The sequence below is a fragment of the Pseudophryne corroboree genome, chromosome 9 (assembly GCF_028390025.1).
Source record: "Pseudophryne corroboree isolate aPseCor3 chromosome 9, aPseCor3.hap2, whole genome shotgun sequence".
Classification (NCBI taxonomy): domain Eukaryota; kingdom Metazoa; phylum Chordata; class Amphibia; order Anura; family Myobatrachidae; genus Pseudophryne; species Pseudophryne corroboree.
This window is the reverse complement of record NC_086452.1, coordinates 96,012,495-96,025,961: the sequence shown is the minus strand read 5'-3', so window position 1 is coordinate 96,025,961 and position 13,467 is coordinate 96,012,495. Positions and strand designations below refer to the sequence as shown.

Genomic DNA, 13,467 nt, shown 5'->3' with positions numbered 1-13,467 from the left:
GGATCCCGGAGTTCCCTTGCGAGTGTTGCTGAAACTCTTGAGATGACCCCCTACCGCACCTGAGTCCGCTTGTACGGCCCCAGCGTTATGCTGCGGACTTGGCAGAAGCCGTGAGGAGCTTCTGTTCCTGGGAATGAGCTGCTTGCTGCAGTCTTCTTCCCTTTCCTCTCCCCCTGGGCAGATATGACTGGCCTTCGCCCGCCTGCCCGTATGGGGACGAAAGGACTGAGACTGAAAAGACTGTGTCCTTTTCTGCCAATATGTGACTCGGGGTAACAAAAGGTGGATTTTTCAGCTGTTGCCATGGCCACCAGGTCCAATGGACCGCCCCTTTATACGGCAATACTTCCATATGCCGTCTGGAATCTGCCTCACCTGACCACTGTCGTGTCTTCGTCTGGCAGATATGTACATCACATTTACTCTTGATGCCAGAATGCAAATATGCCTCTGCGCATCACACATATATAGAAATGCATCCTTAAAATGCTCTATAGACAATAAAATCCTGTCCCTGTCAAGGGTATCAAAATTTTCAGTCAGGAAATCCGACCAAGCCCCCTCAGCGCTGCACATCCAGGCTGAGGCGATTGCTGGTCGTAGTATAACACCAGTATGTGTGTATATACTGTTATGATATTTTCCAGCTTCCTATCAGCTGGCTCCTTGAGGGCGGCCGTATCTGGAAACGGTAACGCCATGTTTTTTATAAGCGTGTGAGCGCCTTGTCCACCCTAAGGTGTGTTTTCCAACTCGCCCTTACTACTGGCGGGAAAAAGGGTATACCGCCCATAACTTTCTGTCGGAGGAACCCCACGTATCATCACACACTTCATTTAATTTATCTGATTCAGGCAAAACTACAAGTAGTTTATTCCCACCCTACAAAATACCCTTATTTGTGGTACTTGTGGTATCAGAAATACGTAACACCTCCTTCATTGCCCTTAACATGTAACTTGTGGCCCTAAAGGAAAAATACGTTTGTTTCTTCACCGTCGACACTGGGGTCAGTGTCCGTGTCAGTGTCTGTCGACCGACTGAGGTAAATGGGCGTTTTTACAAGCCCCTGACGGTGTCTGAGACGCCTGGACCGATACTAATTTGTCCGCCGGCTGTCTCATGTCGTCAACCGGCTTGCAGCGTGTTGACATTATCACGTAATTCCATAAGTAAGCCATCCATTCTGGTGTCGACTCCCTAGAGAGTGACATCACCATTACAGGCAATTTTCTCCGTCTCCTCACCAACATTTTCCTCATACATGTCGACACACACGTACCGACCTACAGCACACACATACAGGGAATGCTCTGATAGAGGACAGGACCCACTAGCCCTTTGGGGAGACAGAGGGAGAGTTTGCCAGCACACACCAAAAGCGCCATAATGTATATAACAACCCTAGAAGGTGTTGTTTCTATATATGGGCTCTTAATATATAATTATATCGCCAATTTATGCCCCCCTTCTCTTTAACCCTGTTTCTGTAGTGCAGGGGAGAGTGGGAGCCTTCCTCACCAGCGGAGCTGGTCAGGAAAATGGCGCTGAGTGCTGAGGAGAATAAGCTCCGCCCCTTTCACGGCGGGCTTTTCTCCCGGTTATTAGGAAAACTGGCCTGGGTTAAATACATACATATAGCCTTAATGGCTATATGTGATGTATTTATTTGCCTCTAAGGTAATCTATATTGCTGCCCAGGGCGCCCCCAGCAGCGCCCTGCACCCTCCGTGACCGAGATCAGTGAGCCGTGTAGCAACAATGGCGCACAGCTGCAGTGCTGTGCGCTACCTTCATGAAGACTGAGGAGTCTTCTGCCGCCTGTTTCCGGACCTCCGTTCTGCCGTTCTTCAGCGTCTGTAAGGGGGATCGGCGGCGCGGCTCCGGGACGAACCCCAGGCTGACCTGTGTTCCGACTCCCTCTGGAGCTCAGTGTCCAGTAGCCTAAGACTTCAATCCTCCTGCACGCAGGTGAGTTGCAAGTCTCTCCCCTAAGTCCCTCGTTGCAGTGATCCTGTCGCCAGCAGGAATCACTGATTAGAAACCTAAAAAAAAACTTTTCTAAACAGCTCTTTAAGAGAGCCACCTAGATTGCACCCTCTCGGACGGGCACAAAAACCTAACTGAGGCTTGGAGGAGGGTCATAGGGGGAGGAGCCAGTACACACCATGTGACCTAAAAGCTTTTTTAGATGTGCCCTGTCTCCTGCGGAGCCCGCTATTCCCCATGGTCCTGACGGAGTCCCCAGCATCCACTAGGACGTTAGAGAAAAACGATAAATACAGCTGGCATCATTTTTTTTTAACCAAAGTATATTCAAACAACATGCAGTGTAAGACTTTAAGATGCAGCAATTTCCCTCTATCGTTAAAAACTCTTCTGTTATTACAAATTTTGCAATTGAAATAGTTGGTACAATGGGAAATTCCCTTCTACACAAGTGATAAATTATCCAGTGTTAAGGTTTGGGCAGGAACAGTAATGACTAGTTACCTTGGGTCTTGCGATCCTCATGACTTCTGGCGGAATTTGCAGCATCTCTTCTGGATGTCACACACAATGTTCTGAATCCTGGCCGTCTCCATATGAGCCCAGAGCCCATGAAACATTTCAGACCAGCACGAAGAGCCATACTCTAATCCAAATGGCTTGCCTGTCTATGAGACATATGTAATGCTGTCTTCTACCCTTATAGCATTGCCTACAGATGAGGAGAGTCCATGTTAAATAAAAACTATCTGATATAACTCGTACTATCCAAACACTAGGCAGTGTAAGAAATGTCTAAAAGGGAGATGTATCAAACCATTTAGGGGGGAATTCAACTGTTTTTCTGTCAGGCCAGGGACGTGCGGTGAGCTAAATGGCTCAGGAGGCACTAGCTTGCACCTGAGCCAAATTTACATGCAATACATGAGCCAAAGGGTACATCTACTCCCATTCTAAACAAACACAACTCTGACCCAAACACACTCTCTAACTACCGTCCCATTTCTCAGCTACCCGGTCCCTCCAAGCTACTTGAGAGACTTGCCTACACTCGCCTTACACACTTATTGGACCCACTTCAGTCAGGCTTTCATGCCCAACACTCCACAGAGACGGCACTGACCAAAGTAGTGAATGATCTAGTCACTGCTAGATCAAAAGGCCATTACACATTACTTATTCTTCTAGAGCTCTCTGCTGCTTTTGACACTGTTGACCACTCTCTTCTCATACAAACACTACAATCCCTATGTATTCAGGACACAGCCCTTACTTGGTTCTCATCCTACCTATCTAATCGCTCTTTCAGTGTTCACTTCCCTGATGTTACCTCCTCTTCTCTACCTCTATCAGTTGGAGTACCGCAAGGCTCAATCTTGGGTCCTCTGCTTTTCTCAATCTATACCTCCTCTCTTGGTAAACTAATCAGCTCCTTCGGATTTCAGTATCATTTGTACGCTGATGATACTCAAATCTACCTATCCTCCCCAGATCTGTCACCATCTGTATTGGGCCGTGTCACTGGATGCCTGTCTGCCATTTCATCTTGGATGTCATCTCGCCACCTCAAATTCAACATTTTCAAAACAGAATTAATTATTTTCCCACCAGCTAAGAGTAGTTACCAACCTGATATCTCCATAACTGTTGACAATGCAACTATCCACCCTACCCCACAAGCTCGCTGCGTAGGTGTCACCCTTGACTCTGAACTGTCCTTTGTTCCACACATTCAATCTGTCTCTAAATCATGTTACATGCACCTTAAAAACATATCGAAAATACGCCCTTATCTTACACAAGACACTGCAAAAACTCTAATCCATGCTCTCATCATCTCCTGCATTGATTATTGTAATAGTCTCCTTACTGGTCTTCCCAAACATAGGCTCTCACCACATCAATCCATTTTAAATGCAGCTGCGAGGCTAATCTTCCTCACCAGACGTTCTTCATCTGCTGATCCGCTCTGTCAGTCCCTCCATTGGTTACCGGTATTCTACCGTGTCAAATATAAAATACTTTTACTTACATACAAGGCTATTAACCAAACTGCACCATCATACATCTCCTCACTCATCTCAAAATATCTCCCTACCAGACCTCTCCGCTCTGCACAAAATGTGCATCTCTCATCCACATGTATTACCTGTTCCAACTCAAAATTACAGTACTTTACCTGGGCTTCACCCACTCTGTGGAATGCCCTCCCACACACAATAAGACTCTCCTCTAGTCTCCAAACCTTTAAACGTTCCCTGAAAACTCATCTCTTCAGACAAGCCTACCAAATTCCAGACCTACACACATAACCTTCAATGCTTCCCTATCCAGTTACATCCTCTCTGTACAGTCCACATAACCTCACATTTTATCTTCCAACATTGCTGGGTGATCATATCATACAACCCATTAAGAACCTAGCAATCTGGGGGACCATTATGTAACAGGTAGCATCTATCCTTGTGTATCAATGCCTATTTCCCTATAGATTGTAAGCTTGCGAGCAGGACCTTCCTACCTCTATGTCTGTCTGTCTTTGCCCAGTTTTGTTCTATAACTGTTGTTCTAATTGTAAAGCGCAACGGAATATGCTGCGCTATATAAGAAACTGCTAATAAATAAATAAATCTGGGCATTATACACAGGTGCAGAAGTATAAACTCCTGGAAATTTGCTGGGTTTTGACCAGAGACGTGCAGAAAAGATAAGCAGGTGAGGCACTGCCTCACCTGCCATAGACTTTTTACTCCAGAGTTTTGGCTATAAAAATGATTAGAATAATGCAAAGAAGATATTTCAAATATATTCTTTGTATCTGTCATATACTTTATACAGTAAAAACTATGGCCCTCATTCCGAGTCGTTCGCTCTGTAATTTTCTTCGCATCGCAGCGTTTTTCTGCTTAGTACGCATGCGCAATGTTCGCACTGCGACTGCGCCAAGTAATTTTGCTATGAAGATAGTTTTTTTACTCACGGCTTTTTCTTCGCTCCGGCGAACGTAATGTGATTGACAGGAAATGGGTGTTACTGGGCGGAAACACGGCGTTTTATGGGCGTGTGGATGAAAACGCTACCGTTTCCGGAAAAAACGCAGGAGTGGCTGGAGAAACGGAGGAGTGTCTGGGCGAATGCTGGGTGTGTTTGTGACGTCAAACCAGGAACGACAAGCACTGAACTGATCGCAGATGCCGAGTAAGTCTGAAGCTACTCTGAAACTGCTAAGTAGTTTGTAATCGCAATATTGCGAATACATCGTTCGCAATTTTAAGAAGCTAAGATTCACTCCCAGTAGGCGGCGGCTTAGCGTGTGTAACTCTGCTAAAATCGCCTTGCGAGCGAACAACTCGGAATGAGGGCCTATGTCACAAACGTTAGTATGACAGAAAAGGCTCTGTCTCACATGCCTCACGTCACTGCCTCAGGCTGCCATTAGATGGTGCCAATGTAGCAATTCAATTGCTGCTCTGTTTGGGCGAGCATGCAGCAAGGGGAAATGTGCCAAAACTTCATGTGCCAAAACCCGGTACTAATGGGCAAGCACAAACGGCATGCGTGCCCAAGGAGGGATATCAATTGAATTGTTTCAGTGGGTGCCCACGAAACAATTCAATTCCCCATCCTTAGATAGATAAATTGGAGAAGTTGCCTATAGCAACCAGTCAACTGCTACGTATAATTTTATTAAAGGTTACAAAATAATTTAGGTATGACAAAAGTTACTAATCCTTCAAAATCATTCCTTTCACACAGTACGTACTCAATCTTCCACTGCTGAACATCTCTATTTACTACTGCAATTACCTGGGATAACTAATTATGGGGATCATTCCGAGTTGATCGTAGCTGTGCTAAATTTAGCACAGCTACGATCAGGCACTCAGACCTGCGGGGGGACGCCCAGCACAGGGCTAGTCCGCCCCGCATATCAGTGCCGGCCCCTTCCCCCACCGCAGAAATGCAAAAGCATTGCACAGCGGCGATGCTTTTGCATCTCAGGAGTTACTCCCGGCTAGCGCAGCTCCTGCGGCTGGCCGGGAGAACCTCTTCGCTGCCCCTGGTCGCAGCGGCTGCGTGTGACGTCACGCAGCCGTCGCGGCCCGCCCCCCCAACGGTCTGGCCACACCTGCGTTGGCCGGACCGCGCCCCCTTAAACGGCGGCTTAACGCCGCCATCCATCCCCATCCTACCCAGCGACCACCTCTGCCTCAGAGGAAATCGCTAGGCAACGACGGCTGGCATGCGCCGGTGCACTGCGGCGCCGGCGCATATGCAGTTCCGACCCAATCGCTGCGCTGCGATAAACTGCAGCGAGCAACCGGGTGAGCCTCTTGGGCTGGTCACTTCCCAACATCAGTAATTATGTATGCAGTATCAGCACTGTTCATGGGTTTTTTTTTCAGGGTTTTTTTCCGAAGACTTTGAACCGCCTAAACATATTATTGCCTTTTTCTCCTCGCACGGCAATACCAATCTATCAAAATGAGGAGGGACTTTTAGGTAAAGCACTATAGGATATACTGACACTGTATCAATAAAGGTTAATAAAAATAAACATGCAGTTGAAGCTCCAAGATAGGAATGCCAATTAGGGTTTATTATGTGGACTTTAAAATTGTAAAAAGATTTTATCTGCCTCTTGTCCGATTTGTTTTTTTACAAACTACATGCGACTCGGAAACTAATTTTCTTTCCTTTCCAGCCACTTACTGTAGTGTGCAATGTGCTTTTGCCTATCTTTTGTGCACACAGTTAAGCAACACCTCCTGTCGCATTCCTGGCACATCTGCTCCAGTTATTTGCAGGGGCAAGGGAGTCGCAATTAACACTAGTACCCCAACCCTCACCTTTAATCCTAGCCCTAATACCCTAACTCAGTAGTGTCCAACCTTAATTGGGGTGTGAGCTACTTTCGGAAAATAAAACCTCTGAAGGAGCTACCCCCTCCCCCCATTTGCACGTGCGTTCCTGCGAAAGTGGGTGTGGCCTCACAACTACAAGTAGTGTCCCCCCTGGGTAGTGCCAGATACACAAATAATGCCCCTCAGCAGTGCCAGATACACAAATAATGCCCCCAGCAGTGCCAGATACACAAATAATGCCCCCCAGCAGTGCCAGATACACAAATAATGCCCCCCAGCAGTGCCAGATACAATTCCCCCCGCAGTGCCATTTAAAATGCCTCTCCGCAGCACCAGATAAAATGTTCCCCTGCAGTGTCCGATACAGTGCCCCACACAGTGCTAACCCTTGCTGGCTTCTTCTACTGCCGCCAGTGCTGCTCCTCCTGTATGAGGGACGGAAGGGGAGGAGAGCGCAGCGCGGGCCTCTCCTGTGAACTCCGGAGAGCGGCTGCGGTGAGGGTGACAGAGTCTACGGCGGCGGGCATTTAAAATATGGTGCCGGTAAGTGAGCCAATCAAAGCTCGCGGTCCGGTAGCCAATCAGGTGTCGCCACTGCCGGTCCACAAGCTCTGATTGGCTGCCAGTGACCGCCCAAGCCCGTGCGCTCTGTGAGCTACCGAAAATACTACGGCAAGCTACCAGTAGCTCGCGAGCTATGGGTTGGAGATCACTGCCCTAACCCAACTCTAACCCCTAACCCTAATAATGTTACCCTAAAAGGGCAGATTACATGAGCCAAATGGTTCTTACCTGCCGTCAAATGCTATGTGTCTAGGACCAAAGTATATTTGTGTACCATGAAATCAGCTTGGAAGTGTAATTAAAATTAGTATGATCCTAAAACAAACCAAAAGACAGTATAAATATGCTTGCCCACTTTATACCTGGGCCCCCCGGGAAACAATGGAAGTGGAAATGCAGGGGGTCTGGCTGCAATGATGCAATTTACCACATAACGGGTCAAGCCTCAGGACGGCCCACCTCCCCAAATATGAAGGAGGTTGCTGCCTGGCCTACCCCCTCGGGAGTCCAGGAGAACTCCCCAAAATTCCGGAGTCTTGCGGACATGCTAGGAGAGTAGGCTTGTAGGGCTATAAATTAAACACATGCCTGGAAATAGCTGCTAATCCACGTTCTGCTTGAAATGCACCATATTGAACAATGATTTAGTTTTACATTATTATAATATTGCCACATTGCTGTGGTGCCTTGCATGCCAGCTGCTTACAACAGAGGATGGAAATCACTGCTCTGACAGCTCTCCTATGCAGGAATGCACCAATAGGCTGACATACTGTACATAAAGAAACAGTGCATGAGTGAAAGCAATGTATACAGTATATGAAGCGACTGGCTGTGACTTTATGGAAGCAGGAACAGCAGTCTTTTGTACCTGCCACCAGGGGGAGCCCTTGTGAGACATGTGCTACACATACTAGTTACCAACAGAGAGGAAAACCAACACTGACACCGCACCTCTGTACCTATATTATTATTACACAGACTCACAATACCGGCAGCCAGCATCTCGCCAACTTCCACTGTAACACCGCCTGGCACCTGCGGTTCCCATACGGTTGGTTCTATATCGGAGTGGGAGAAGGGACCTTGTGACGTACCTAGAGGAGACACGTCACCAGGGGGAGGAGCTACGGCCGAACAGGGTACCCCCCCCCAAAAGGGTAGATGCTAGAATCAAGTGGGCTAAGGGACCTTTTCCGTCTGGGTGTAACCCGGCTTACCACTCTACGAGGTGGCCATCTCTGCTATGGGCAAAGGACGGCGCCGTCTCATGACGTTTAATGGGCGTGTGTCTTTGCGCTGCACGTCTCGTTTCAGTCTGGGCTGGGTTCACTTCCGGGAGGTTGGATGGAATTTGAAAAGCAAAACCGCCAAAATGGAGGCAGCTGCTGCACTGCTGCAGTAGTGGCGGCGGCTGAGGAGGAGGAGTAGGGAGCGGAGGGGACCTGTGCTGGCATCGATGCTTCCACCGTGCCCGGGGTATCCGGCTCCGGGCTGCGCTCTGCTGCATTGCTGTGAGTGCTGCTCCTCCCTATATGTAACCCTATAGCAGACACACACAGTGTTACTCACTGCCTCCAGGCAATCGCTTTCCACTAGGTGATTGTCTATAGTGCAGCCCATCACAGACAGTGTGTATATGTATGTATGTATGCATGTGTGTGTGTGTGTGTGTATGTATATATATATATATATATATATATATATATATTTCTCTATCGTCCTAGTGGATGCTGGGGTTCCTGAAAGGACCATGGGGAATAGCGGCTCCGCAGGAGACAGGGCACAAAAAGTAAAGCTTTTTCCGATCAGGTGGTGTGCACTGGCTCCTCCCCCTATGACCCTCCTCCAGACTCCAGTTAGATTTTTGTGCCCGGCCGAGAAGGGTGCAATCTAGGTGGCTCTCCTAAAGAGCTGCTTAGAGAAAGTTTAGCTAGGTTTTTTATTTTACAGTGATTCCTGCTGGCAACAGGATCACTGCAGCGAGGGACTGAGGGGAGAAGGAGTCAACTCACCTGCGTGCAGGATGGATTGGTTTCTTGGCTACTGGACATCAAGCTCCAGAGGGACGATCACAGGTACAGCCTGGATGGTCACCGGAGCCACGCCGCCGGCCCCCTTGCAGATGCTGAAATCAGAAGAGGTCCAGAATCGGCGGCTGAAGACTCCTGCAGTCTTCTAAAGGTAGCGCACAGCACTGCAGCTGTGCGCCATTTTCCTCTCAGCACACTTCACACGGCAGTCACTGAGGGTGCAGGGCGCTGGGAGGGGGGCGCCCTGGGAGGCAAATGAGTACCTATAAAGGCTAAAAATACCTCACATATAGCCCTAGAGGCTATATGGAGATATTTAACCCCTGCCTAATTTTTCTAAATAGCGGGAGACGAGCCCGCCGGAAAAGGGGCGGGGCCTATCTCCTCAGCACACGGCGCCATTTCCTCTCACAGCTCCGCTGGTCAGGACGGCTCCCAAGTCTCTCCCCTGCACTGCACTACAGAAACAGGGTAAAACAGAGAGGGGGGGGCACATTTATGGCGATATTTTGATATAACAAAGCAGCTATAAGGGAGCACTTATTATAAGGCTATCCCTGATATATATATATATAGCGCTTTTGGTGTGTGCTGGCAAACTCTCCCTCTGTCTCCCCAAAGGGCTAGTGGGTCCTGTCTTCGTTAGGAGCATTCCCTGTGTGTCTGCTGTGTGTCGGTACGTGTGTCGACATGTATGAGGACGATATTGGTGTGGAGGCGGAGCAATTGCCAAATATGAGGATGTCACCCCCTAGGGAGTCGACACCAGAATGGATGCCTTTATTTATGGAACTACGGGATAGTGTCAACACGCTAAAGCAGTCGTTTGACGACATGAGACGGCCGGACAATCAATTAGTGCCTGTCCAGGCGACTCAAACACCGTCAGGGGCTGTGAAACGCCCTTTGCCTCAGTCGGTCGACACAGACCCAGACACAGGCGATGACTCCAGTGGTGACGGTGACGAATCAACCGTATTTTCCAGTAGGGCCACACGTTATATGATTTTGGCAATGAAGGAGGCGTTACATTTAGCTGATACTACAGGTACCACTAAACAGGGTATTATGTGGGGTATGAAAAAACTACCTATAGTTTTTCCTGAATCAGAAGAACTAAATGACGTGTGTAATGAAGCGTGGGTTGCCCCTGATAAAAAGCTGATAATTTCAAAGAAATTATTGGCATTATACCCTTTCCCGCCAGAGGTTAGGGAGCGCTGGGAAACACCTCCTAGGGTGGACAAGGCGCTAACACGCTTATCTAAACAAGTGGCGTTACCCTCTCCTGAGACGGCCGCACTTAAAGATCCATCAGATAGGAGGATGGAAAATATCCAAAAAAGTATATACACACATGCAGGTGTTATACTACGACCAGCTGTAGCGACTGCCTGGATGGGCAGTGCGGGGGTAGTTTGGTCAGAATCCCTGATTGAAAATATTGATACCCTGGACAGGGACAATATTTTACTGTCGTTAGAACAAATAAAGGATGCATTTCTTTATATGCGTGATGCACAGAGGGATATATGCACACTGGCATCACGGGTAAGTGCTATGTCCATTTCGGCCAGAAGAGCTTTATGGACGCGACAGTGGACAGGCGATGCGGATTCAAAACGGCATATGGAAGTTTTGCCGTATAAAGGGGAGGAGTTATTTGGAGTCGGTCTATCAGATTTGGTGGCCACGGCTACAGCCGGGAAATCCACCTTTCTACCTCAAGTCACTCCCCAACAGAAAAAGGCACCGACTTTTCAACCGCAGCCCTTTCGTTCCTTTAAAAATAAGAGAGCAAAGGGCTATTCATATCTGCCACGAGGCAAAGGTCGAGGGAAGAGACAGCAACACGCAGCTCCTTCCCAGGATCAGAAGCCCTCCCCGGCTTCTACAAAAGCCTCAGCATGACGCTGGGGCTTCTCAAGCGGACTCGGGGACCGTGGGGGGTCGTCTCAAAAATTACAGCGCGCAGTGGGCTCACTCGCAAGTAGATCCCTGGATCCTGCAGATAATATCTCAGGGATACAGGTTGGAATTAGAGACAGATCCACCTCGCCGTTTCCTGAAGTCTGCTTTACCAACGTCCCCCTCCGAAAGGGAGACGGTGTTGGAAGCCATTCACAAGCTGTACTCTCAGCAGGTGATAGTCAAGGTACCTCTTCTGCAACAAGGGAAGGGGTATTATTCCACTCTTTTTGTGGTACCGAAGCCGGATGGCTCGGTAAGGCCTATTCTAAATCTGAAGTCCTTGAACCTGTACATAAAGAAGTTCAAGTTCAAAATGAAGTCACTCAGAGCAGTGATAGCGAACCTGGAAGAGGGGGACTTTATGGTATCCTTGGACATCAAGGATGCGTATCTCCACGTTCCAATTTACCCCTCACACCAGGGGTACCTCAGGTTCGTTGTACAAAACTGTCACTATCAGTTTCAGACGCTGCCGTTCGGATTGTCCACGGCACCTCGGATCTTTACAAAGGTAATGGCCGAGATGATGATTCTTCTTCGAAGAAAAGGCGTATTAATTATCCCATACTTGGACGATCTCCTAATAAGGGCGAGGTCCAGAGAACAGCTAGAGATGGGATTAGCACTGTCTCAGGAAGTGCTAAAACAGCACGGGTGGATTCTGAATATTCCAAAATCCCAGTTAATGCCGACAACTCGTCTGCTGTTCCTAGGGATGATTCTGGACACGGTTCAGAAAAAGGTTTTTCTCCCGGAGGAAAAAGCCAAGGAGTTATCCGAGCTTGTCAGGAACCTCCTAAAACCAGGAAAGGTGTCTGTACATCAATGCACAAGAGTCCTGGGAAAAATGGTGGCTTCTTACGAAGCAATTCCATTCGGCAGATTCCACGCAAGAATTTTCCAAAGGGATCTGTTGAACAAATGGTCAGGGTCGCATCTTCAGATGCACCTGCGGATAACCCTGTCTCCAAGGACAAGGGTGTCTCTTCTGTGGTGGTTGTAGAGTGCTCATCTATTGGAGGGCCGCAGATTCGGCATACAGGATTGGATCCTGGTGACCACGGACGCCAGCCTGAGAGGCTGGGGAGCAGTCACACAAGGAAGAAACTTCCAGGGAGTATGGACAAGCCTGGAAACGTCTCTTCACATAAACATTCTGGAACTAAGAGCAATATACAATGCTCTAAGCCAGGCAGAACCTCTGCTTCAGGGAAAACCGGTGTTGATCCAGTCGGACAACATCACGGCAGTCGCCCATGTGAACAGACAGGGCGGCACAAGAAGCAGGAGTGCAATGGCAGAAGCTGCAAGGATTCTTCGCTGGGCAGAGAATCATGTGATAGCACTGTCAGCAGTGTTCATCCCGGGAGTGGACAACTGGGAAGCAGACTTCCTCAGCAGACACGATCTTCACCCGGGAGAGTGGGGACTTCATCCAGAAGTCTTCCACATGCTGGTAACCCGTTGGGAAAGACCAATGGTGGACATGATGGCGTCTCGCCTCAACAAAAAACTGGACAGGTATTGCGCCAGGTCAAGAGATCCGCAGGCAATAGCTGTGGACGCGCTGGTAACGCCTTGGGTGTACCAGTCGGTGTATGTGTTTCCTCCTCTGCCTCTCATACCAAAAGTATTGAGAATTATACGGCAAAGAGGCGTAAGAACGATACTAGTGGTTCCGGATTGGCCAAGAAGGACTTGGTACCCGGAACTTCAAGAGATGATCACGGAAGATCCGTGGCCTCTACCTCTAAGGAGGGACTTGCTTCAGCAGGGTCCCTGTCTGTTTCAAGACTTACCGCGGCTGCGTTTGACGGCATGGCGGTTGAACGCCGGATCCTAAAGGAAAAAGGCATGCCGGAAGAAGTCATTCCTACTTTGATTAAAGCAAGGAAGGAAGTAACCGTGCAACATTATCACCGAATTTGGCGAAAATATGTTGCGTGGTGCGAAGATCGGAGTGCTCCGACGGAGGAATTTCAACTGGGTCGATTCCTACATTTCCTGCAATCAGGATTGTCAATGGGTCTCAAATTGGGATCTAT

The 13,467-nt window shown here is 48.5% G+C and overlaps 2 protein-coding genes across 7 annotated transcripts in view; one reads left to right on the top strand and one right to left on the bottom strand.

The window, feature by feature from the left end:
• The window catches only part of DARS2 (aspartyl-tRNA synthetase 2, mitochondrial), a 204,192-nt gene extending 195,504 nt beyond the window's left edge, over positions 1 to 8,688 (bottom strand). For 2 of the 6 annotated variants that reach the window (XM_063939677.1, XM_063939676.1), the window contains exons 1-2: positions 8,406 to 8,607; positions 2,494 to 2,701 (exon numbers count right to left, since the gene is read on the bottom strand). In XM_063939677.1, coding sequence (XP_063795747.1) covers positions 2,494 to 2,632 — 139 coding nt within the window. In that variant the 5' untranslated portion in view covers positions 2,633 to 2,701; positions 8,406 to 8,607. Of the gene's footprint in view, positions 1 to 2,493; positions 2,702 to 3,885; positions 3,959 to 8,405; positions 8,608 to 8,638 lie in introns of those variants that run through there. The other 4 variants (XM_063939673.1, XM_063939672.1, XM_063939674.1 and 1 more) reach the window with 4 other exon arrangements.
• CENPL (centromere protein L) overlaps positions 8,689 to 13,467 on the top strand; it is a 60,233-nt gene continuing 55,454 nt past the window's right edge. The window contains exon 1 of the mRNA XM_063939679.1: positions 8,689 to 8,932. The gene's annotated coding sequence lies outside the window, so the exon portion shown is untranslated. The remainder of the gene's footprint in view (positions 8,933 to 13,467) is intronic.